This window comes from Cebus imitator, unplaced genomic scaffold (assembly GCF_001604975.1).
Source record: "Cebus imitator isolate Cc_AM_T3 unplaced genomic scaffold, Cebus_imitator-1.0 Scaffold20, whole genome shotgun sequence".
NCBI lineage: Eukaryota > Metazoa > Chordata > Mammalia > Primates > Cebidae > Cebus > Cebus imitator.
In genome coordinates this window covers 6,722,419-6,749,668 of record NW_016107335.1, presented here as the reverse complement: position 1 = coordinate 6,749,668, position 27,250 = coordinate 6,722,419, and the positions used below count along the sequence as shown (strand labels likewise).

General features: G+C 35.0%; 1 protein-coding gene across 17 annotated transcripts in view; it reads right to left on the bottom strand.

Moving 5' to 3' along the window:
- Positions 1-27,250, bottom strand: part of KMT2C (lysine methyltransferase 2C) — a 303,056-nt gene that overhangs the window by 133,182 nt on the left and 142,624 nt on the right. For 14 of the 17 annotated variants that reach the window (XM_017519871.2, XM_017520002.2, XM_017519879.1 and 11 more), the window contains 3 exons: positions 13,909-14,071; positions 4,926-5,097; positions 2,959-3,073 (listed from right to left, as the gene is read on the bottom strand). In XM_017519871.2, the coding sequence (XP_017375360.1) occupies positions 2,959-3,073; positions 4,926-5,097; positions 13,909-14,071 (450 nt within the window). Of the gene's footprint in view, positions 1-2,958; positions 3,074-3,180; positions 4,903-4,925; positions 5,098-13,908; positions 14,072-25,700; positions 25,778-27,250 lie in introns of those variants that run through there. The other 3 variants (XM_017520005.2, XM_017520000.1, XM_037735483.1) reach the window with 3 other exon arrangements.

Genomic DNA, 27,250 nt, shown 5'->3' with positions numbered 1-27,250 from the left:
TTGACTCAACAGCATAAGCTTTTTACCACTACACTATTGTGCCTTCATAGAACAGAATAAAAAGATTAAGTAGTCAATAGTATTCTCAGAAATTATATAATTCTGTCACTCTGAAAGAGAACAGCAGATTACAAAGGGCAAGTTAGAAAGAGGGCACACCAAAGAGTAGACAGAACAAGCTGAGAAAGACATCCAGAAATTGTCTACCAATTCTCAAGATAATAAAAACCATAGTAAAAAAGATTAAGAGCAAGAGAAAAATTATCGAGTAGTTACTAGATATTATTAGAGTGTAAAGAAGATAATTTTTTTTAAGTAAATGTGTTTTTAAACATTTACTTAAATGTTTAAAGGTGTGTGGGGCGGGGGGAGGGGGACCCACACACATCTCCAGACCTTTAAATGGGCCTGACTGGAGACTGACAGTGGTCAAACATGATCCAGGCAAAACCAATTAATGGAGAACCACTATCAAATACACCCTGGAGGCAAATCCAAACAAAGATCCCAAAGCTTTCAGGAAGAAAAGAAGGATTATGATTAATTTTTTTAAAGTATGATTTTTCTTGTGATAGCATAAACTGGAAAAACTGAAGAAAATGTTTTCAGAGTATAAAAAAGAAAAATTTGTAATATGAAACACTATACTAAACCAAGTTCTTATAAAGGGAACAGTCTGTTTCAGGCATGTAGGGGTTCAGAAAATTTATAATTCGTTTTAAAGAAACATAACCAAGATTCTGAAAGGCTGAGGGTAAAATTGGAATTAACAGAGGACATATATTTTTTGCAATAAAATTGTGACAAGGTTTATAATCTAGGTTAATTTAATCAAATCAAACAGAGGAAAAAGGAATAAAAACTTCATTTTCAGTGGTGAGTGGGAGAAGAGAAAATTTATATCTTTAACATTTATAATAATTTACATTCATAAAATGAGATTCTGAATTATAAATCACTGCAGGAAGTAAAAGAAGAGGAAAAAAAATAAAAATTATAAGAACAATTTTGCCTCAAAATAGCCAAGCAGTCAGTCTAAACAGTTAGCTCTATTAAGCTTTTCAAACGATACATTTAAAACAACACAAAAGAATCCAAAATAAAAAAGAGGTGAAAAAATAACCATTCAATTGGCAAACTAACACCCTATGTGGCCACAGTATCAGACAAAGCAAAATACCTGCCCTCCCTGAACCCGCAACAAAAAAAACATTACACAGAATAAAGAATAATTTTATACTGGTAAAAAGCATGATATATAAACATTGGCCTGACCTACTTACTAAATAACAGCCACAAGATATTTGTTTAAAAAAATGAGAAACTGATAGGAACAATTAATAGTGGTCAATTCTATCAACTTGTTGAATCAATGAATCAAAAAATAAGGTAAAAGAACTTCATCTAACTAAATGAAATTAATAATCACAAATGCTATACCTTTAAAAAGTCACTACTTCAACTATCAAAACATTTATTTTAAAAAACCTACATTGGTTAAATTCTCTCATTAAATGCAATTAAAGCAGAACTTAACATACTTCAGCGCAACTTAAAAAAAAAAGAAAGATAAAGTTATTTGGTAAGGTAAATACATACACAAACTTACAAATACAATAAATCTAGCTTCAGCCAAAGCCATGGCCTAAGGTAAAGTTAGTCTTACATGTCCTTTTTCCTTAGGGAAGGAAAGAAAATGAATTACAAATTCAACTTCGTATTAAAAGTTAAAAAGGCTGTAGAGGAACTGAGTGAAGATAAGAGAATAAATACTACAAATTGTGAACAGCAGAGTTTTTCCTTTCAGTGAGAAGTCATTCAGCAAGAGATGGAATCCCAACTACCTGAGGAAGCAGGCCAGAGGTCACAGTTCTTCAGCCCTCAGGCCCCACTTCCCAAGCAGCCACAGCTGAGCACAGTTACCCAGCAGCTCTATTTTCCGCAGGAGAGAAGGCCCCTCCCCTCAATCCCCACCACTTAGGGAGATGCCTAACAGAACTTACTGAAGACAATAGAACCTGGTAATACTGCTTCTGGTTCCAGGTGCCAAACCTCACTGGCAGGGGTAGGGCACAGGTGCAGGATCTCTCTGGTCTGCTCCCACCTCCTCCCTCCGCTGGGGACCCGGCACCTGGGACCTGCGGTTCTGGTCACACCGACCTTCTTTCCCAGGCCTTCTGCCTCCTCACTAGAAAAAGGAGTTCCAAGAAGGGCAATGACAATGCTGTGCCTTCCACTCCCTTGGGCCGTCATTGCCTCTCCAGCTCCAGGAAATACCCGCTTCAGGCCCATGCAGCACCTCAGGGTCATCTCCATCCCCTCAACCTGGCAACTGCAGCAGCCCAGGAAGACTAAGCTTGAAAGCTACCCCGCACCTTGGATTCCAAGGCCATCTCCACCACCCTACTGCCCCTCACCCAGCTCTGAACACCTCAACCTGGAAGAGCAGAAGCCAAGTGAGGTAGAAAGTTGGTTAGTAAATTCATCAGCATTTTTTATAATAGCTCAAAATTTTTAGCAACCAATAAGTGATTCAACAGATTGTGGTACCTCCAGCACTCAGTAATAAAAAGGAATTATTATTGATCTGTGCAGCAATATGGATGATTTCAAAATAACTACACTGAGTTAAAGAAGTTAGACCAAAAAAGAATATATACTATATGCGGCTTTTATTATACATTATAGAAGTGAATATTAATCTATAATGAGAAAGAAGACTGGGAAGACAGGGGGTTTGCCACAAGGCAAGCCAAGAGGCACCAGGAAACTTTTGAGAGTGATGACTATGTTCATTGTCTTTAAGAGTGTATGGTGTATTGTATGCCAGTTATATGTCAATAAAGCTGTTTTTTAAAAAGCTGATGGTAACGTATAGATTTGAATAGGTATCCCATTCGTCTGTTCTCTATATAAAACATACAGAGGAAATTTTTCTTAAAAAAATAAACAACTTACTTTGCATTTCCAGCCATTGGTTGGTACTGATTTCATAACTGGTTGAAGACAAAAAGTATGATACCCTTTGTCACACGTATCACACACTAGCATCTTGCTATCTTCTCCCGATTGTCTAAAAAATAAGATAGCATTAATGATGCCTTATCTTTAGACTTATGTTTTGTAACGTAAGTAATCATGAAAATAATCGGTCCTGGGAACTGCACAGTTCATAAATACCTCAGTATCTGTTTTGTCTCTGCAGATAATAATAGAGGTAACCTTGTCATAAGGATTACCTCCTAAATGGTAATCTTGACTCACTGCTCACCTATGGTTAACTTGCTCTAGCCATTTTAGGATTCCTGTAGAGGAGGAAGGGTTAAGGCAAGATGAATAGCCTCTGATCTTTACTTTTTTAACATAATTGTTGACAGGAAGGCACTGTAACCGCTAGGTGCTTCTGTGTGGAAAGGAATAAATCCTTGGCACAGTGAATTGAAAAAACAATCATATAATGTAAACAGGATCAAATTTGGCATCAGATCTCTACTTGTATTCAGGTTGCTGTTTTCTAGTTGTGCCACTAAATAAGTTAAAATTAAAGCTCTCTGAGTTGCAGGTATAAAACAGAAATAATAAAGATTACTGTGAGAACTAAATGTAACGCAGGTTCAAGCACTCAGAATGTCTATTAAGCAATTAAATACTAAATAATTATTTCAAAATACAAACCGTGTCATAATTATTAAGAATTATAGTTGAAAACATAAAGTCTTTCTCTAAACATTCTTCTGCCCCCAGAGATTGGGCCCCTGTCCTACAGCATTCTCTCTGTCTTGATTTTTGACTATTAATCACTTTCAGATTCTATGATTTTAAATTCAAGAGGAGGGATAAAGAAAAAATGGGGAACGCAAGAAGAGTTGAGAGAGGAATCACTGAATGAAATCTGGGAATAAAAGGAAGTCAACAGGAAGATGTGTCAGTAGGCCTCCAATTATTATTCAGATCAACCTCTACATAAAAAGTTGCATGTTTTATCTCTTCAGCTACACTAAAGATCTTGGAGGGCAAGTACTCTTCCTTCAAATTCTTTTAATCCTTGCCAAGAAACTGAGTGCAGATACAAGGTGTTGAATAAATGTTTACTGACATTTTATTTCATTTTTACCAAAATATGAAGGTACACAGTCCTATTTATTCCACATAACTCTAAGATGTTGATTCTTATTTCTTATCAAACTAAATAATAAAAACAGGCTGATCATGGCAGTTGGGCAGAATTCTTGCTAGATACAAAAATTCTCAGCCTGTAAACGGAAGATGCTGGTAACATCCCCAAATTATCATGCTCATTAGAATCATGGGAGAGAGAAAGGAAATCACAGGAAAGACTGGAGAAATGACCAAGAGATTGAATACAATAGAAAAAGATAAGCCCCTTACAAATTTGTAAATGCTATACAATATTTCGTTTTAGAATTATGCTGACCAGGATCTACTCAAGGTGGCTGACTTTTAGAGAGATGCAGATATACATTAAAATAATAGAGCTGTACTTCCTGGAATGGAAATTGAAACACATGACCGATTTTTTGGCTCAACTCTAATAATTAACTTCTGTAGTTAAGAGGTTTAAATCTTATTAAATCTCCTCCCCAGTCCCCCTTAAGAAAAGCTGCTTTATTCTTCTAATGCTTGTTTTAAATTGTTAATATCGCTTACTTTTTAAATTGTTGGCAAATTTAAATTAGCTTTTTAGACAACCAGAGCAATTTAAATTATTAAGATCAGTTTTGTTTAGACTTCTTTCAGTGTAATATAAATGTTTATATCCACTGATTTTTTTAAGGTATGATGGAGTCTGAATGAATACAGCTGCAAGACGAACAACTTTTATCGTATTATACAAACCGTTAGCACCTAATAATAGGGTCCCTCTTAAACTCAATACACAGCTTTGAATTGAGATTAAAACTTACTTGCAGTTCTGGCACACTTTGCACTCAGGACATTGCCAACCTGCACGTTTTAATGGAGTAACCGCTATATCCAGGCACATTCCATGATAGTGCTGACCACAAGTAGTACAAAAGAACTGATCTAAGAGGTCTCCCGGGCTGTCGCACACTGCACAGTTTGCATCTTCCTTAGCTATAATTAATAGTAAAACAATGAAATTGTTGTATAAGAATTTAATATTTTTCTGACTTTACAGTAAAATCACTTGAAAGGGTTTGTATGGTAAACCTTTCAGACATTTGAAGTTACTCACATTGAACTGTCATCTAATCAGAAAGAGGTATCAATAAAAACACTGTAGGATATTTAATCTAAATGTGACCACATTAAATTTAATTGTATAGTTTTGCAATTATTTGTGGCTATATCTGTCATAAGCAGTTCTTCTTTAATTTTCTATTACTAATGCCAGTGATAATGCCGGACACCTAGTTAATGCTCAATATATGCTTACGGGAAAGAACCAAACAAGGAAAATATCAACTGAGAGATGCTCTGCAGTGTAACATAAACATTTTCTTTGGACATTAAATCTATTTTGAAATTATAAAATCAGATAAATCAGGAGACAAAATTAAGAAATGTTAATATCAATTAGATTAAGATGCTTCTTAAGCATATACAGACTATTCAAATCAAATAAGGGTGTTTTTTAATTACTGGAAAATGTCTTATGTGGAAGAACATTAAAGTTAGAAGCTACATATTCATACACAAACACATTACTTAATATACTAATTTTATATTCATCTATATTAATTTCTAGTTGTAAACGCATTAAAATCCACATCATTATGGACATCATCCATCCCTAAATGTGGATTAAAAGAAAATGTACTAAGAGTTCTTTTACCATATAAAACAGAAAATACATGTAAGGATAAACTGCCCTCCAAATACATAAACTCATGCATATTACAAAATAAGAAGGAAAATAATGTATTCTAACATCATACCAATCTTAGACAATATATTAAAAATATGCTTGTACATAAGTAGCATCACAAAATATACGAATCTTTTCAGCTTTTAAGGGTTTGATCATTCCTATCCTTCTGACTCATGTTCTTTCGTTACTAGTCGAGCATATTATACCAACTTTAGATAATATATATATAAATATGCCTGTATTTATGAAGTATCACAAAGCATATGAATCACTTTTTTCTTTCTTTTTTTTTTTTTTTTTGAGACAGTTTCACTCTGTCACCCAGGCTCAAGGGCAGTGGCGCAATCTTAGCTTACTATAACCTCTACCTCTCAGGTTCAAGTGATTCTCATGCCTCAGCCTCCTGAGTAGCTGGGATTACAGGGGTGTGCCACCATGCCTATCTGATTTTTGTATTTTTAGTAGAGACGGGGTTTGCCACATTGCCCAGGCTGGTCTCAAACTCCTGAGTTCAAGCAATCCTACTGCCTCGGCCTCCCAAAGTGCTAGGATCACAGGTGTGAGCACCCAGCCTTTTTTCCATTTTTTGAAGGTTTGGTCAATCCTATCCATTCCTCTCTGACTCATACGTTCTTTCTTTTCCAGTTAAGCCACTTGAAACTGAGTAAAAATATATTTCTTTTATTTGTACCAGGAGTCTATGAACTTTTTCTGAAAAGGGCCAGATAGTAAATAATTTAGGCTTTGTGAACCACAGCAGTCTCTGACAAAAAGTCATATGGACTTTTTGTTTTCACTTACACTCCTTTAAAAATGTAAAAATAATTCCTGGCTTCTGAGCAGTACAAAAACAGGCTTCAAAATGCGGACTGCTGGCTGGACCACTAACATACTTCACAAAGGCTAGCTTAGCAGCTGCTACTTCTAGCTTCATCTGAAGCTACTTTAGTGAAGGTGCTGATGCCCACAGGAAACCCTATGGTTATGTTTTAGTCCTTGGCTTTTTTGCACTTTGCAGCATTTGCGTTTCTTGCCACTCCCACATTAAAATGTCCCTTTCCTCAGTTTCTATCACGACAACGCTCTCCTATTTTCTCCTTAGGCTCCCATACTTTCATCTCATCCTCCTTTGCTGGCTTTTGTTACCAATACAATCTTTCTAAATGCTGGAGTTTCTTAGGATTTCATCCTTTTCCTTCTTTCCTAATCCCCCATAGTTTCCCTTTGTGATCACATCAACTCTCATGCCATAAAATAATACCATGATTCTCAAATCTGTATTAGCCCTAGGATTCTTTCATAAGCCCCAAACCTTTATTTTTCAAGTCTTACTGGATCTCAAAGCCAGATGTTCTAAAAACACTCAAACTCAACTGCTCTAAAGTGAAACTTTTTTAAGAAACCAAAACATCCATCTTTCTCAAGAATGGATAAAGGCAGAAACCTTAGTATCACTGTTGAGTCTCAGCCCTGACCCAACACATCCAACCAGATAACAATTCTTATTTATTAAACTTCCTATACATAATTCGTCCTTCTATTTTTATAGTTTAGTCTACCGTATCAGGTTGGTGCAAAACTAATTGCAATTTTTGCAGCTATTGCACTTTTAATGGCAAAGACCACAATTACCTTTGCAACAACCTAATATTGTGTCTCACTAAAAAGTATCTTCTGCATCAAATCATCCCTACTTACGGTTCTGACATCCTCTTTAAGTCATTTTCTACACATCCAGAACAATCTTTCAAAGATATATATAATTGCTAACCTCTGTGTAAATTAAAACTCCACCAATATCTCATTTTTCACCTAAAAGAAAATCAGAATTTTCAAGTATGAGGCAAAAGGGCCCTTATCTCCCTTTCCAACTGAATCTCAGAACCACTCACTATTTCATGGTCATGGTGAGTCGTCTGCCATGCACCTCACCTAACACATTGTTCATGTCTGTGTGCTTTTACACATTCTGTTCCCTCTGCTTGAAATTTTGTGTTTTTGTTGTGCTCCCAGCCTTCAAAATTCTGCTCGTGGCCAGGCATGGTGGCTCATGCCTGTAATCCCAGCCCTTTGGGAGGCCGAGGCAGGTGGATCACTTGAGGTCAGGAGTTCGAGACCAGCCTGGCCAACACGGCGAAACACCATCTCTACTAAAAATATAAAAATTAGCCAGGCATGCTAGCACATGCCTGTAGTCCCAGCTACTCAGTAGGCTGAGGTAGGAGAATCACCTGAACCCAAGGGGTGAAGGCTGCAGTGAGCGAGAGTGTACCACTGCACTCCAGCCTGGACAACACACCAAGACTCCATCTCAAAAACAGACTCTGCACATATTTCCTGAATACCTATTACCACACCCAAATACCCATTTAGTTGCTGAATATTCCTTTTTCCCATATGCTTAGAAGAAATTTCCGTTACATAATCAATTGATTACAGCAAAAGTCTGTAAACCCTTGAAGGACAGGAACCTTAACTTTTTTAACTTTGTATCCCCAACTGCCTAACACGAATCAAATCTTATTGAGCATACTTTAAATGAAGGACTTACTGCTAAAATCACTTTTGAATGGCTCTTTAAGTGACAGGCATTTAAATCAATCTAAAATGGAAGCATCATAAATTAGTTCATTTTTGATAGAAAGGACATAATTGGAATAAATTATGTCTTTCAATATTAAGAGTATGCCAGTACTTATCTTTCAAAATATGTACATTTTAAAAAGTAATCTCTTTTTGCTGAACTTAAACTTTTAAAAATTGGGGGAAATGACTCAACTAATTATCGGAAACTAATTATCAGATAATCAATTCATTTCTCTATTATACTTTCCTAGGAATGCTTCTGTTAAATTTCCTCGAGTTTGCTCCCCTGATGCTTCAACTTACCATGGTAGCTACTGGCCACATGTGCTTTCTGAACAAGTGAAATGTGATTAGTTCAAATTGAGGTGTGCAGTAAACATAAACTGCACACTAGATTCCAAAATCTTCATAATGGAAAAAAGTCAAGTATCTCAAAATTTGAAATATTAATGTTTTGGAAATACTGAATTAAATAAAATTTATTACAATTATTCCCAAGTGTTTCCTTTAACTTTTTAACATACCTACTAGAAAAATTAAAATTACTTATGTCACTCACATATAACCACACAGCACTGTTTTATACAACAAAGCCCACTCTACAACAAGACAACTCTGTCACTGTCACAAAAATCACATTTTAGACTGTAATGATTTCCACCAATTCCTTACTGACAACCTTGCTGTGTTATTTGATTACTATGGTAATAAATTAGTCAAAGAAAAATATCCATGTAATACATTTGGTGCAAAAACACTTAATATGCCTTATGTAAAAAACAATAATTTTTAAAAGTACTACACAAAGAAATGAGGTTAGTTCCAACCTTCCCAGTCGGGGAGATGATGTGTGGGAATACTGAAACAACCTTTTGGAAGTCATGTATACAAGGATTATCCATACTACTGGATAGCTTTGGTGTCATGTCAAAAATAAGTAAGTATATGTATATTTAGACACACATATATCTGTAAGCCAGAGACATTAAGTTTGAAGCAATGATCAACTAAGAAATTTTTCTTTAAACAGTTGGAATAGCAAAAAGACAGGCTATAACTAAAGATAATTTGAGAGGACAGAAGCAAAATTCAAAGCCAAATCGATTTGGCTTCTAAGATCACACTTTTGACTACTAATCAAATTGACTCCTTAGCAAACTTTACTACTGATCAATTAAGGTGATATGTATCTTGAGTATGCACAAAAGTATACATGAAATGGCCAACAGCGGTATACAATGAAGAAACTAAATGAAGTAGGGGGAACAAGATTCTTATGGCAGGAGAAAAGTCAAAGGAAACAAAATAATCATCTCTGGAGAAGGTCATTTCCTAACAGACAGCTGTAAAAAGAGAAGAGATAAAGGAAAAGACAAAAAACATTGAGCTTAAATTACAACAGAGCTTACCATAGATCCTTAAACTTGGTGAAATTGAAAGGCGAAACTATTGCTTAAGAAGGTCCGGATAACACATAAGAATAAAAGCACTGGCGAAGAGCAACGAAAGTCAAATAGCTGTCATACAGTGTCAGTTTAAGAAGGACCAAATCAGCACTGCTTTCTAATTTCCATTAACATTATAACACCCAATCATCTGCCAGTTTTTAATACTGGCAGGACACTGGGCTGGGTGATTTGCCTATCAAAGGGAATCTCTGGAAAGAAAAAAATCATCATGGATGTCATCCAAAGAGGCTAGACCATATCATTGGCAGGTAGATAAGAAAAGTCAGAGGACTGACAGAATTTAGAATAAAAGAAAAGCAGCAGGGCTCAATGTCAAGAAATAGAAAAATAACCAAAGAAAATAGGCTGGAGTTAAAGTTTAAGTGAAGTAAAAGGAGTTAAAGCTAAATGATGAGTAAATACACTGAGGAACAGGAGGTGAATTAAGATATGCAGCATTTCCACATTTAAACCCTGCAAAGATTTCTTATTGCAGACTGAATAAAACTTAAACTCCTTTCCTTGCTTACAAAGCCTACATGATCTAGCCTTTGTACACCTTAAGATGTCTCTACTACCCACCTAGTAGGCTACTATGTTCCAAGTACAATGACATGCTGTCTGTTCATAAATCATGCCAAGTCCATTCCTCAAGGTCTGGGTGGTGGTCTGTTCCCTCTCCCTGGAATGTTCTTTCCTCTTATCTTGCATGAATGATTGGCTTCTTGCCATTCAGCTTTCCTATCCAGGAAGTGTATCTGGCTGTATTTCCTAGATGGATTTTTAGTGTAAAATTCCCAGACAAGGTTAATGTATCCTTGTATCATCATGAAAATAATATTGCAGCAATAACCAGCCATTTACCTATGACACAGCACCCTAAAAGTGTTTCCTGATGAAAATCTTGGCCTTCTTGACAGATACTCTCTTTAGTGAATTTATTTATAATGAGATCTGTGTTTTTGTTAAATTTCTCAACTTTTATAAAAAGATGTCAACCTTACTACTAACTCAGTCAACTATCACAGCTATTGCTCTGCCCTGAGGCAGCAACAGAAAATATATATACTCAATATGTATTATTATTCTCATAACTTGAGCCTTAGATAGGAACTGAAATAACTACCTTTTTAGAAGCAATTAACATACATAAGGCACAATGTTATGTGATTTCCATTCATTGTTTTCATTTAACTCTCTTAATAACCTTATGATTTAAGACAACATCAAAAAGCATAAAAAGTACTTGTGCCATGACACACAATTAGGATAGGTAGAAATATTTACAAAAGATGTCATAGGGCGGGCGCAGTGGCTCACGCCTATGATCCCAGCACTTTGGGAGGCCGAGGCGGGTGGATCACGAGGTCAGGAGATCAAGACTATCCTGGCCAACACGGTGAAAACTCATCTCTACTAAAATACAAAAAAATTAGCCAGCTGTGGTGGTGCTCACCTGTAGTCCCAGCTACTCATGAGGCTGAGGCAGGGGAATCACTTGAACCCGGGCGGCGGAGGATGCCGTGAGCCAAGATCATGCCACTGCACTACAGGCTGGGTGACAGAGCAAGACTCCGTCTCAAAAAAAAAAAAAAAAGATGTCATCATAATGGTGACAAAACATCCTATATGCGATATTATTTAAATTACATCCTTGGAACTTAATCCAAGATTATGATTGTCTTAACAGAGATGGGTTAGAAAGCTGTGTAGTTAGAGAGTACTGTTTAAGATCCCCAAGGAGGGTGGGGGCAATGGCTGTAATCCCAGCACTTTGGGAGGCCAAGGAGGGTGGATCACGAGGTCAAGAGTTAAAGAGCAGTCTGACCAACATAGTGAAACCCCATCTCTACTAAAAATACAAAAAATTAGCCAGGTATGGTGGTGTGCGCCTGTAATCCCGCTACCTAGGAGGCAGGAGAGTCGCATGAACCTGGGAGGTGAAGACTGCAGTGAGCCAAGATCAAGTCATTATACTCCAGCCTGGACAGCAGTGCAACACTCCATCTTAAAAAAAAAAAAAAAAAAAAAAAAATCCCCAAGGAATAGAATTTAGTCATTTGGGCCTTGATTTTACACCACGGTCTTAGTTTGAAGGCTGTTATAAGATAAAGCCCTACGGAACTGGTATTTTTTTCTACTACAAGGTGGCTACTTTAAGACAATTTTTCACTGCATTATGTCAAGTGACATCTTGCTATTGTATCATTATATCAAGTGACATCTTGTTACATATAATAAGATCAGATTAAGTGTTCATATTTCCTTCTTTGTATTGGCTGATGAAAAAGTATGGGGCCAAATTTGCGGTTATGTCTAGAATTATATCTTTTTTTTTTGGGGGGGGGGGTTCTTCATATTTATTCTATCTAAATTTTCCATTGCCAAATTTCCTTATTTTTAGTTTTATCCCATTGCTCATGTATTTTTATGAGTCTCCTAAGTCTATTTTGGAAAAAGGAAGAGGACTCATAATTTTAATATATCTTTTAGTTTTATGTTGCCATAAACCTGACATATATGCGTAATCAATGACAGCAAATGATCTCACCTCAGTATTTACCGTTTATTTTACAAACTGATTTATGATTGCTAACATATAACTGAAGGCATACATTATTAGAACAAAGTTGTCAGTAGAAAGTAGCACTACCATTAAGTAATAAAATGTTCTAACATTAGAACAATATTCTTATAAAAGTTTGCATGTTACTTACTGAGATCTAAAGCATGACTAACTACAAAAGGCTAAATAAAATTCAGATTCTTACATACATGCAAAATTGTTTTATTCAGATAACAAAGTGTATTTATTATACCACCCAGAATATAATCCACTCTGATAACTGACAGTTTATGCACTTGCAGAAGTAACTCAGTACATAAATAGTAGCCATAACAGTTGCTGTAAATGAAAGTCCTTCTCTTCCAGATTTAAGAATGTGCAATACAAAGCACTTTAAAAACTTTAAATCCCTTAATTAGCCTAAATATAATTTAAATTTTTAGTTTGCCTTACCTATAATTTGTACACTAGGTTACTAAGGGCAATATGATTACATATGTGGAAACAAAATAATTATAACTGAAAATGAAATTATGGCACTCAACAAAGATAAAGGGTAATGATCATGTAGACTAACTGTATTTGATATTAGTTTAAGCCTGGGTAGCTATATTTATGTTTCACAGACCTGGAAAAGACAGAAAAACTGCTTTTATCAACACTGCTAAGGAAAGGATAAAAGCTAACATTAGATAACTAAGAGATGACATTAAAAAGATTGAATAAAATATCATGGTGATTTCATAATGAGACTGGAAATTCAATAGACTAGGGGAAAAAAGATCCCAAAACATACATGCTCAATGGGAAAACACACAGTAAGAAAAAGTAAAGATCTCTATTTAATGATACAATAGTAAAGAGTTACAATTTCTTGTATAATGTAAACTTCAAACATTTAAACATGTTCACTGAATTATAAAATACTATTTGGAAAAGAAAGAAAAAAAGCACAACTACAGATTACAGAAGACCAAGATAGAGGAATCATGAAAAGGTGCTAGGAGAGATGTCTATCATACCTATCGGGGGTAACACAACTTCTAAGAATTTCAGAAGTGTTTGGTGTTCCTATTAATGTAAATCCTGAAATAACACCTGAGTGAACTGTATTCTAATTCTCAACTGGGTGGCTTTGTAGTGTAAAAGATGTTGAAGACTGATTAACTTTTCAATAAATTATCTTATGGTATAAGTTAGAAATACTGTGCAGTCAGTATTTATATCTTTCTACAGTGGTTTTTTAAATGTTTTAAGAATAAAACAATGCAAACTTTATTTGATTTTTCTGAGGAAATAACTTTTTAGATTTAACTTCAATGAAATTGTTGATAATATTTCCCTCCCCCAAGGACCTCTGGCAAAGATCCCTCAGATTCAGATAATTTATGACATTTGTTATTTTCAGTAAATACATTGGTTGAAATTTAAAAATCTATCCATAGTAAACTTACATCTTTCAGGTGCTTGGTCAATGTGTTCTGGACAAAGAAGGAAGATGTGACTGAAATCCTGAAAAGTGCCGGCTCCAGCAGCACAAGGATAATGATACATCTGGGTACATTTCTCTTCACAGCATTTGATAGTGGCTCCAAGGTGCTTACAAAATGCACATCGCTGAAAGGAATAAAGGAGAGAAATCCCTTTATAAAACCTTGAAAAGGAATATTCAAATATAAGGCTGGGAAGGTATAAAAAAGTCTTTGTACACCACAAGTAAAACAAATTAAACCTGCAAAATAGTAAACAAAGGATTAAAGATAAAATCTACATTACTCAATTTAGCGCTTTGTGTGCTACCAACTCATCTTTCCTTCCATTCAAATTAGAAAGTCAGAATTTCTCTTTTTCCTACTTATATTTTCAAAAAAGTGTTTGAAGGATTTTTGAAACAAAACCTAAAGATTTTTTTAAAAAAGCAAATAGTAATATGATTAAAGGGACAAGTTTCTATATTGAGGGTTATTATAAAGTTTTTAAATCCCACCAAAACCAGTAATAGGAATATATTTTATAATGTCTATTTCTATTTTTTACTCTGCATAAAAATAAAGACAAAATAAACTCATCAATTATAAGGTAATGGGGACACAAATGGTTAAAGATGAAAAAAAAAATCTACATACTTCACTGTAGCCATCAGTTTCAAATTTGTTTGTCTGTGTTTTTGAGACAGAGTTTCACTCTTGTTGCCCAGTCTGGAGTGCAATGACAAGGCTCACAGCAACCTCCACCTCCTGGGTTCAGGCGAATCTCCTGTTTCACCCACCCGAGTAGCTGGGATTACAAGCGTGCACCAGCACCCCCAGCTAATTTTGCTTTTTAGTAGAGACAGGGTTTCTCCATGTTGGTCAGACTGACTCAAACAACCAATCTCAGGTGATCCACCAGCTTCAGCCTCCCAAAGTGCTGGGATTACCTGCGTGAGCCACCGTGCCCAGCAGTTTCAAATTTCTTAACAAAAGATGGAAAGGGGTGGGGGGGGAGTCATCTGGTATCTTTCCCATTTCAACCTGCCTCTGTTATCTTGCAAGTGGTTAAGAAGCACAGAAATAAGTCCCAAACAACAGGGGCAGTCTAGGACAAGTGAACACCTAAAAAGTCAGTACAAATTATCTAAAATGCTGCATTTACTTATTCAGTTTTCCCTCAGAATAATTCATAAATTCTTCTTCATTCTCCCAAGTCCACTTTGAGCATCATTTTCTTTGATGGGCCCTGTACCATACAGCATGAAATCTCTCTGTGGGAAATGCCTACCTAACATATATTTTGGTTTACACCATTACATGCCTATGCCATTACATGATAATTGTCTTTTTATCATATTAGTCCAAGATCCTTCAACAAAGGAACTATATTATCTTTGTATCTATAGCACCAAAAATGCTGCTTGACATAGGTCCTAATAAATAGGTGTTCCTATTTATATACACCAGACTTAACTTTTGGTGATCTTCTTTGTAAGTGTGGCTCATAAACAGCTTAGCTGAAATAACTGGAGCCTCATGTAACTGAGACAGTTGGACCCTGCTAACATTACTGTGGGTATCTTCACATGTTAATACACTGACTCTACATTCTGCTAATTAATCAGAGACTACAATAGTTAAAATTATAATTGTTTTCAATGTTTTATGTGTAAATCCATATATCACATACTATCAAACCCTTCCTCACTGTCATCAGTCCACTGCATTGAATCAACATAAAAAAGTTAAGTGACCCTTGAGGACTGAATCAGAAAGAAGAAAAAGATGTAAAAATTAAAAGAGAAAAAAGAAAGCTAAGTGATTCCTGGAGTGTCTTCCACACATTTTGCACATTTCGAGTGCAAGGCAACAGACCACTATAGCTTCTAAATAACTCATAAACACGCTAATTACAGTTGTGACACTTTAATTTTATATAATATTTATAAGTCTACAGAATAACATACATTTCAGTTCTATTTTGGTACTGAAGGGTATTAATGCATTAGAAACACAGGAAAAAATATTTGTTTTCATTGACAAAGTGTAATAACCAGCTTTTACAAAACAGCTAATTTTTTATATTATAACTCCTAAGGTATCTAAATATGTTTAGTGCACTAACAGAACCCAGAATTAACTACAAATACAACACTTTGGTAGTCTAAATGTCCAAATGGAAAGGCCAAGTAAACACTGAGAGAAAAAGTATAATCAGTCTGTTGAAAATTGTTTATAACAACCAATGAACATAACAAAATAATTCCTGCTAAATTGTTAAAATCTAAAATCGCTTATTTTGATGCCATATGGCAAGTTTTGCAGAAGCCTTCTGAACTGAAAATAATTATGGCAGATAAAATATGAGAAGTATATAATAATAAAAATAATTTAAAATGACCATCTTCTCAATGTCTTTGTCATTTTAGAAACACCAATATGTTCTCTTAATCATATCTGCAATGAAAAATATTATATGACATTAGCTAAACTACTAAGAAAAGTACTGGAATATAGCTAACATACTAATTTATAATATCATATAAAGATATTAGTGAATAAAGGAAGGAAAATAAAACACTCCATTTAGGAGAACACTTCAAAGCCATCTGTTACAATTACATAGCTAATGAAGAACAATCAGCATTAAAAGAAAATGTTTACTATATACATAGTCTGGAATGTATCTTCCTAAACCAAATAAAAAGTATTTGTAAAATTGTAGACAATATCAAAGAATAGATTTCCACAGAGAACTTCTCTAATGTCAACACTCTCATATACTACACATAAAAGAAATCAAGCAAGTTGAAATAATAGTAATATATATAAAATACATAAGTAACAATTACAAAGCTAATTAACGTTTTAGAAGGAGAGATAAAGTAAACAGATCTTGGCTGGGAATGGTGGCTCACGCTTATAATCCCAGCACTTTGGGAGGCTGAGGCAGGTGGATCATTTGAGCTCAGGAGTTCCAAACCAGTCTGGGCAACATGAGTGAAACCCCATCTCTACAAAAAATACAATAATTAGTCAGGCATGGTAGCATGTGCCTACATTCCCAGCTATTCAAGAGCCTGGAGTAGGAAAATCGCTTGAGCCCAGGAGGTTGAAGCTGCAGTGAGCTATGATCACGCTAATGCACTCTAGCCTGGGCAACAAAGTGAGACCCTGTCTTTCTTAAAAACAACAACAACAACAACAAAAAACCCTTAAGTGGTATATCAACTAAATAGTTTATTTGAACCAATATTGAAAATTCCTAGATAGCATCTTTTTACTTTTATTCATCATTAAACAAAAGAGAGGGAGAAGAAAAACAAAAGTAACATGTTATAATGTTATATTTTCCCATACTAATCCAAGAACACAATAACAAAAAAAAAAAAAAAAAAAAATAGCCCTGGTAAAAAAAAAAAAAAAAAAAAAAAAAAAAAAAAAAAAAAAAAAAAAAAAACACCTCAATGAGAGTTCATAGTACCAATTTTAAGAATGAGTCTAAGGAATTTTCAAAACAAATACCCACTCTTAATCTGTACTAATGCCTCCTTAGGCTCCCTGAATGTCAGCTTCAGGTAAAACCTTCCCAGACCCAGAAACACTGGCAAAAGTTTGAGATAACAGGGATAAGGGAAAATTCTTAGAGCTGCATAAAAAAGAAAACAGGTCATTTTATAAAGAAAGAAGAATTAGGTATCACTTCTCATTACCAATACTGAATTAAAAAGAAACAAAAAAAAAATCATTATTTCCCAAGGTCTGTAAAAAATTATTTAAAACCACAATGTTAATGCCTGTTAAGCTAACATTCAAGTCTATGGATAACAAATGTAAATAGGTTAAATTCTCTAGCAAAAAATACTAATTTTCAAGACATGCAAAATACACTTACAACATACACATATTTTATAAATAACTATACCTACACACTTTATTTATGTATGTATATGTGTGTGTGCACATATATAAATAAATGAATAAAATACTTTGGATATTTCTCCCCACCAGAATTTCATGTTGAAATGTAATCCCCAATGTTGGAGGTGGGGCCTTATGTGAGGTGTTTGGGTCAGGGAGGACAAATCCCTCATGGCTTGGTCCTGTCCTTATGATAATGAGTGAGTTCTCACAAGATCTGTGTTTAAAAGTGTGTCGCACTTCCCCTCTTCTCCTTTGCTCCTGTGTTCTTGCTATATGAAACGCCTGCTCCCCTTTCTCCTTCCACCACGATTTTAAACTTCTTGAAGCCCTCACTAGAAGCAGATGCCAGCACCACATTTCCTGAACCGTCTGCAGAATCGTGGGCCAATTAAACCTCTTTTCGTTATCAATTACCCAGCCACAGATATTCCTTTATGGCAACATAGGAGTGTGGCCTGATACTATATATATACTCATACGTATGCACAATACACAGTGACATACACAATTCAAAAACTGACTTAAGGGGAAAAAACACAAACAAATGCTGTCCAAAAAATGCAGGTATAGCAATAATTGCAAAGAAATAGAATTGAAACTAAAAAGCAGTGAAGAAGTCAAAGACAGTATTTCATACTAACGTAAGTTTTATGTTATGGCGTAAATTCCAAAACCCATAGTCATTCAAGCTTATACACTTAATAAATACATTTGACATTTTAAAAGTAAAGCAGAGTAGAAATAACATACATAAATTAGACTCTAACATAGCTCTCAAATCAGGATATTAAGTAGATATGAAATAAGTAATAACAATGATCAGGTTTGATTCAAACTTACACATAAAATACACACATATCTCTGTTTTCCAAAAATAAAGAAAAAATATTCTATTCAAATGTACATAGAATTTTCCAAAAAATTCACCTCATTTATGATCATAAAGAAATGTCCACATATATTAAAAGGCAGGTATTTTTTAGGCTATATTCAGTAAAAGCAGATGTGTCCCTAAACCTAATACAATAAAAATCAGACATTCACAATATAAGGATAAACTCCCAAATCTATCCACTGGAGAAACGTAAAACGCCTTTCTATATAACAGCACAGTTTTAACCAGAAAGAAAAATCACATATTATTTTGAAATGATTAAGAAACATCAAAAAATCTCTGAGATGTGACAAATGTGGTATTCAGAGGAAAATATATAGCTTGAAACATGCAAAACTGTTAAGACCAAAGAATGAAAATATATAGTGCTAGATTTAAAAATTAAGCCAATAAGAATCAACATATAATCCATGAGACTCACAATCTCAGCATGTAAACCCACCCTAATACTGTGTTTATTAAAATGTTATTAATGAGATTCAGATGTTTAAACAACTATTTGCTTTAGAAAATGAAATAAAGCTGAATGAAATAAAACCTAATCTATGAAATTATTCTGTATATGAGTTGATCTGAAGTAATTCTTTTTTTGGCCCAGGCTAATTATTCTAGTTGGCATACTATTAAACACACATTTCTGATGGAAACATCTGCTAAAAAATAACATCAAATGACATTACAAAATCAAAATGGAGGCTGCTAAGAGTGGGATTTTTCTCCTGCCCATATCTTTCCTTTCTGATCTATTCTCCTCACTGCTGCCAAAGTAATCTTTCTAAAGGAACCCCTCAATACATAACAGGTGGTAGGCAGAATTCTAAAACGCCCACACACCAGTAACCCACCAAATTTCTCATCGTAATACAGAGGCTATAAATTGACGAAATATCACAGCAGGGATAATGCTATTAATATATTATATGGCAAAGGAATTCTGCATATGTGATTAAAGCCACCAATCAACTGACTTTGAATCAATCAAAAGGGAGATTCACCTAATCTAATCAAACAACCCTTTGGAAGCAGAGTTTTCTCCAGCTGGTAGCAAAAGGGGAATTCACAGCAAGGGAACAATTCACTACACTGTTGCTGTCTTTGAAGATAAAAATAGCCAGGAGTAAAAACCAGAAAGTGGCCTCTAGAACCTGAGAGTGGCCCAGGCCAATGACCAGTAAGAAAATGGCAAGCTCAGCCCTACAACTTTACAGAACTGAATTCCTCCCACACCTAAATACACCTACAAGAGGATTCACCCTGAGAGCCTCCACCCAGGTAACACCTTGATTTGAGTCTTGTGAAACCTTAAAGAGAGAGCACAGTTGGGCCTGCCCAGAGTTCTGACCTAAGTAAATGGGTGCTGTTTTAAGATATTAAGTTTATCATAGCTGTTATATAATAACAGACAACAAATAGAGCAGCATTTCAAGGCCCTCCATGCTTTGGTCTCTGCCAAATCACTATTACATTTTTAAGATTTTTTATAAACACTATACATACATTACACAATGTCTTAACACTGTGAAGTAAAAACATAAATATTTGAAATTCCGGCTTGGAAATGAGAAGGCAGAATCTCAGTGGTTTTCCCAAAATAAAATAGAAGAGGCAAGCTTTCTGAGTCCACAAAAGAGCCCTCTACCTATTGGGTCAAAAAAAAAAAAGTAATTTCTCTATTTATAACAACATACATAAATTAGAAACCTCAAAGAAAGAGGTCCCTAATAGCTATAACTTTTAACATAACCATAAATAAAAACATGAATAAATCTGACTATATAAAAATGTAAAAACTTCTATGTGGTGGAAACACACATTTCAGAGAAAAAAAAAAAATCAAATGGCAAAAAATAACCGCCAATTTGAATTACAAATCTAGTATCCTGGGTATAAAAAATAAAGCTTGCAAGTTATAAAACTGAGTATAATTTTTAAATAGACAAGGATACTTTATAGAATTTCATAATTTAAAGAAGGCATAAGGTTAGCCAATAAAATATAGGTAATATGCAAGAATCAGTAAGCATGATTATTTGCCAGCAAGTAAGCCTAGTACTTCATTCTCATCTAGGCCAGGCACAGTGGCTCACACCTGTAATCCAAACACTTTGGAAGGCAGAGGCGGGTTTATCACCTCAGGTCAGGAGTTTGAGATCACCCTGGCCAACACGGTAAATCCCCATCTCTATTAAAAATAAAAAAAAATTAGCTGGGCCTTGTGGCAGGTCCATGTAATCCTAGCTCCTGAGGAGGCTGGGGCAGGAGAATCACTTGAACCCAGGAGGTAGAGGTTGCAGTGAGCCAATACTGAGCCCCTGCAATCCAATCTGGGCGACAGCAAGACTCCATCTCAAAAAAAGGAATTATGTTATTCTCATCTAACCAACACCATTAGGTAAATGTCACTATTTTTGATTTTACAAATGAGAGACAGAGAGGTTAAATTCCTTGCTCAAGCCCACAGAGTCAGGAAATGAAAGGGGAATTGAACTCAAGGAGTTCATAATTAGTTTTACACAAGTAATAAAGACAAATTCCATTAATCGACTATGGAAATGTACTGAATGCTTTGTCTTATTTACACAATAGCTTTTATGTAGGTTGTAAAAAAAATAAAGTATGGCCAGGCACAGTGGCTTGTGCCTGTAATCCCAGCACTTTGGGAGGCCAAGGCAGGCGGATCACTTGAGGTCATTAGTTCTGCTGGCCAACATGGAAAAACCCCACCTCTACTAAAAAAAAAAAAAAAAAAAAAAAAATCAGCCAGGTGAGGTGGGACAAAAGTGTAATCCTAGCTACTGGGGAAGCTGAGGCAGGAGAATCACTTGAACCCGGGAGGTGGAGGTTGTAGTGAGCCAAGATTGTGCCACTGCACTCCAGCACTGGCAGCAGAGCTGGACCTTGTCTCGAAAAACAAACAAAAAGAAAAAGAAAAAGAAAAAAGAAAGTACTGTACTCACTTTGGGATCAGAATCCTTAAGATCATCTCAGTGCCAAACAAAAGAAATGTACTGGAATATTCATAAAACACAATTCATAACGACCTCAAATTTAAAGCACCCAAAATGCCCAAAAGTAAAATAAATAAATTATGGTACTCTTAAAAATAGAATACTATACATAAACGAGAAAAATAAATAATTGGAAGCAACAATTTGGATTAATCTCACAAATACATATGTAAAAGATGACAGAAAACAGTACTTGGTAGCCCAATTATACAAAGTCAATTATACAAAGCACAAAAACAGGCAAGACTCACCTATGTTGTTACTAGTGATGACAGTGCATATCTTTGGGAGTTAGTAGTAGTAACCAAGAGGAGGCTTGAATGGAATTTCTGGGACTCTATTATTTGCTTCCTGATGTGATTTTAGTATATAGGTTCTAATATTTGGGGTATTATATTATTCACTTTGCTACATATATTTGTTGTTCATATTTACCAAATCACATTCAATACGTACCTAGAAAGGGTGAATTATAGTGTATGCAAAATATACCTTAATAAAACAATGACTCTTGCTCGCTTATTTATTTATTTGGTAACAGCATAGGAGCTAATATCAGAGTAACTTTCCTGAAGAATAACTTTCCTAAAATGTCTTAAATCTGAAGAAAATATAGAAACTAATTGAAGCTTTTATATATATATACACACACACACACACACACACACACACACACACACACACACATATATACGTACATATATATATATATATGTATGTATAGGCTACATATATATAGGCTACATATATACAGCAAAGTGAATTATATATAATTCTTCAATATATTTTCTAGAAAAATTGTTTTCTAGAAAATTAAGAGAATTTTAGATAAAGACTCAACTTTTAATGGAAAATATTTTCCTTTTTCTTTCTCACATGAAATTCTGTATCAAAGTTAGTTTCCTACCTGGTATCTCTCCAATGGTGGGTTAAGAGTTTGTTTTCTTCTGAAGTAACTTGTATTACATTAAGGAATGATATTAACTGAAATAACCATACAAATGAATGCACCATAAAGCTAATTTCAAGATATCTGTCCTTAGCCAAAAGCAGAAAAGGCATACAGATAACTTCCACATAAGTTGTTCCTAAAAGCTCATCATGTGTACAACAATAAAATTTAAAGTTTGAAATTAGGTTTGACACTGAAATATTAATCATGTTTGTTTAACACAACTTTAAAGTTAATAATAAAACACTGCATATTACAGAAGACACTTCAGAAAGTGGGGAAAAAAATTTAAAGCTTTCATTTGAGTAGGAGTAAACACAGATACAGTAAGATTCAAGTTAGTTGGATACACTTAAATCATGTCTTTTAAGAAGATAAAAACAGATATATTTGCTTAGTCCAAAACCTTGGTGTAATTTTAGTCCAAATTTGAAACTAACAGAAGAATATTCAGCTTCTTAAAAGTTTTATTTCAAGAACAGTAAAAGAACTGCTGGTCTTACAAACATTACACAGATAAAATAAGTTTCTCCAAATAGATGTATATAAAAATCTAGCACATATATCCCCAAGTTGAGTTAATAAGGTGACCTAGATTCTGGTTGAATAGAACCCTTGAAATATGACTTTCGTGAACAAACTGCGTTTTCCACTTGTCTTGAAAAATAAGTGATAAAACAGATTTCGAGTACACCCGCCGCAACTGACAAAATGCTACTTACCAGGAAAAAACCACTACCAAAATCAAAATCACAGAAAAACTATCAGTAAAAGATTAAATTAAAAGAAAACATACAATTATAGCTTGGCTACAGGTATAAAAATGTTTTAAAGATACGTAATTATGCTACTGAATTAAATTGAAAACATAAACTCATGATTTTGGGAAAAAAATATTTTCTATGTTTCATTTTGGTATAAGGGGAGACAAATAAGTCAGAAGAACAGAACAGAAAATATAGAAATAGACTCACCTTTCCATATTCAATTAATTTTTAACCAAGGGGCCAAGATAATTCAAGAGAGCAATAAATAACCTTTTAGAATCATGCTGAAACTGCTAAATAATCCATATAGAAAACAAAAACATGAATCTTATCTCATATTATCTTATCATATATGTAATTTAACCATAAATTGATTTTTTTAAACCTACAGGTAACCCTGCAGCAGGCAAAGATTTTTTAACAAGGCATAATGAGCAAATTTTTTATAAATCTCCAAAAATTAACAAATGACAAACATCAAAACTAAACCCTCTGTTGCTCAATAAACATTGCTAAATAAATGGAAACAAGTCACATATTAGGTAAAAATATTTACAAAATGGATCTCTAATAACTGACCTTCTGTGAATAATATATTAAAAACTCTTACAACTCAAGAAGATGACAAGCAGATCAGCTGGAAAAAAATGGTAGTAGAGACAAAATATTTTAAGACACGTCACCAAAGATATATAAATGGCAAATAAAAACATAAAAATATGCTTGATTTAATTATTCATCAGGGAATGCAAAATCAAACCCACAATGAAGTATCACTAAATGCCAACCAGATGGCTAAAATTTAGAAACAGTGACAATATCCAGTGCTGGCAACAATGTAAAGCAAATGGAACTCTCAGATCTCTAGAAACGGAAAAGTATACAGACACTTTTTAAGAAACTGTGAAACCATTTTCCAAAGTTAAGCATATATTTCCAACAAGTCAGAAATTCCAGTCCTAGGTATTTACACAAGAAACATGAAAAGATACATCCACACAAAGAATGTTACATAAATGCTCACAGCAGCTTTATATACTAGCCAAAAATTGAAAGAAACTTAACTGTAAGCTAGTCAATGAACCAGTCTCAAAACCATTATGCTACATAAAAAAGACAGACAGAAAAGATTCCATACTCTATGGTTCCATTCATATGTTAGCCTAGAAAAGGCAAAACTGTAGGAAAGCAACAGATAGGTGATTGCCAGGAGCTGGAGTGGTAGGAAGGCAGTAACCTAAAAGGGTCATGAGAGAATTTATGGGTGAAGGGCATAATCTATACCTTGAAAATGATGGTAGTTACATGACTGTTCATATATACAAAATCATATTCAATATACACCTAGAAGGGGTGAATTATAGTGTATGCAAAATATACCTTAGTAAAACAATGACTCACACATAAATATATTTATTTATTTATTGAGTAACAGCATAGCGGCTAATATCAGAATAACTTTCCTGAAGAATAACTTTACTAAAATGCCTCAAATCTGAATAAAATGTAAAAGCTAACTAACTGAAGTTAATTGTAAATAACCAAGAACTGGCTGGAATGGGAGGACATTTTACCCTTGGGAAAAAAGGGTATATCATTGGCTAAAATGTCTATTTAAACAGAGTTTCAATGCTGGGCACGCTGACTCAAGCCTGTAATCCCAGCACTCTGAGAGGCCGAGAAAGGTAGATCACCTAAGGCCAGGACCTCGAGAGCAGCCTGGCCAACATGGCAGAACCCCATTTCTACTAAAAATACAAAAATTAGCTGGGCGTGGTGGTGTGTGCCTCTAGTCCTGGTTACTTGAGAGGCTGAGGCATGAGAATTGCTTAAACCCAGGAGGTGGAGGTGGCTGTGAGCCGAGATCACACCATTGCACTTCAGCCTGGGTCACAGAGCAAGACTCTGTCTCAAAAGAAAAGAATATTCTACAACTAATAAGTATAGTAATTCAAATAAAAATTTTAGTGGATGGGCTTAACAAGAGATTGGCTATGGTAGAAAAACGGTCCATCACCATGAAAATAAATAGCGTATCTATTCTGAGGAACTAAAGGTAAAAATACTGGGAAGAAAATGAACAGACCCTCAGTAATCTATGGAATAATATCAAATACACTAACATTCATGTAATCAGAGTTACAGAGGAAGAAGAGAGAGAAATGAGACAGAAAAAGAATAAGAAATAAAGGTCAAGCTTTTCACAAATTTGGAAAATATCAACTTACAGTTTCAAGAAGCTCAGCAAACCCCAAGCAGGATGAATACAAAGAAAACCACACCTAGGCACATCATAGTCAGACTGCTGAAAACCAAAGATAAAGAGAAAATCCTGAAAGCAGCCAGAGGATATCAAAACATTATTACATACATGGGAATAATGATACTACTGACACCACACCTAACTTCTCATTAGACACCATGGAAGAGAGGAAACAATGCAACATCTTTTAAATGCTTAAAGAAGGAAAACATAATCAACTGAGGACTCTATATTCAGGGGAAAAAAAGTCAAAAATGAATTCAGACAAAATGCAGGAAATGTACTACCCCTATTCTTTCCACTAAATATAGCTTTAAAAACCCTTGGCCGTGATGCTGAAGACAAACGAAGACAACAAAATGAGAGAGGGAAGACCAACTAGGGTTGAAGGTCCCAAGAAACAAAAGATGATGAATGCCCTAGGTTTCCTTTCTGACTCCTATATACAAGAAAAGTTGCTAGAAAAGCAGACAACTCAGAAACACCAGCAGGCACACACATACATAAAAGTCCAAGAAACTTCTGCTGTCTCCAGTCAAAAAAGCAGGGAAAACGGCAAGCTACCAAGACAAAAAAACTCATAGACAACAACAAACCAATTTAAGCCACATGGCACAAATAAAGCCCAAGCCACACACCTTTTGCAAAGACTAAAACTAAAAGGAGGACATAGTCCTTAGCCATTCCCCACTCCTACACACAGACAGCATGATATCACAGAAGGTCAAGTGGGGACACAGGACATTCATACCCACTCAGCAGTAACGTGGCTTCCTCCTTCTAGAGTGTAAGTGGAAAAAAGTAGGGAGCCTGAATTCAATACCCACGCAATGGTAAGGACATACCCCTACCCCTCCTTCTACAGGGATATGACAGGAGAAGGCTACTGGAGAATCAAAACTCAAAGCACTGCCTAATGGTAATGTATCCACCCCTCCATCCCAGTGTCAGCAGAGGCCAAGTGAAAAGCAGGAACCTTTTGAGCCAGGATGGTATCCACAAAGGTATAATGCAAAGGCCAGAGTTTTCACTCCTACTTAACATTTAGTAGGTATACTTCTCCATCAATGAGTCAACAAAGGCCCATTAAGGAATGGAATTTTCACACACACCTGGGAGTAGTAACAAGGCTGTGCCCCCCTCCACCACAAAAGCAAAGTTTCAGATAAATCCTACTAAAAGGGGGGGTTTAAATAAAATGCAGAGCTTCATAACACCTAAAATACCAAGGATTCAAACAAATATAACATGTCATACCATTCTAAGAATCAGGAAAATCTGAATAGGAATTTGAAAATATAGTCAAAAGGTGAAAACAATGAGAATTCATAATTACCTGTCAAAGATTTCAAACTATATATTATAAAACTGCTTCAACATGCAATTACAGCCAGGCACAGTAGCTCACACCTGTAATCCCAGCACTTTGGGAAGCAGAGGTGGGGGAATTACTTGAGGTCAGGAGTTCAAGACCAGCCTGGGAAACATGGTGAAACACTGTCTCTACTAAAAATA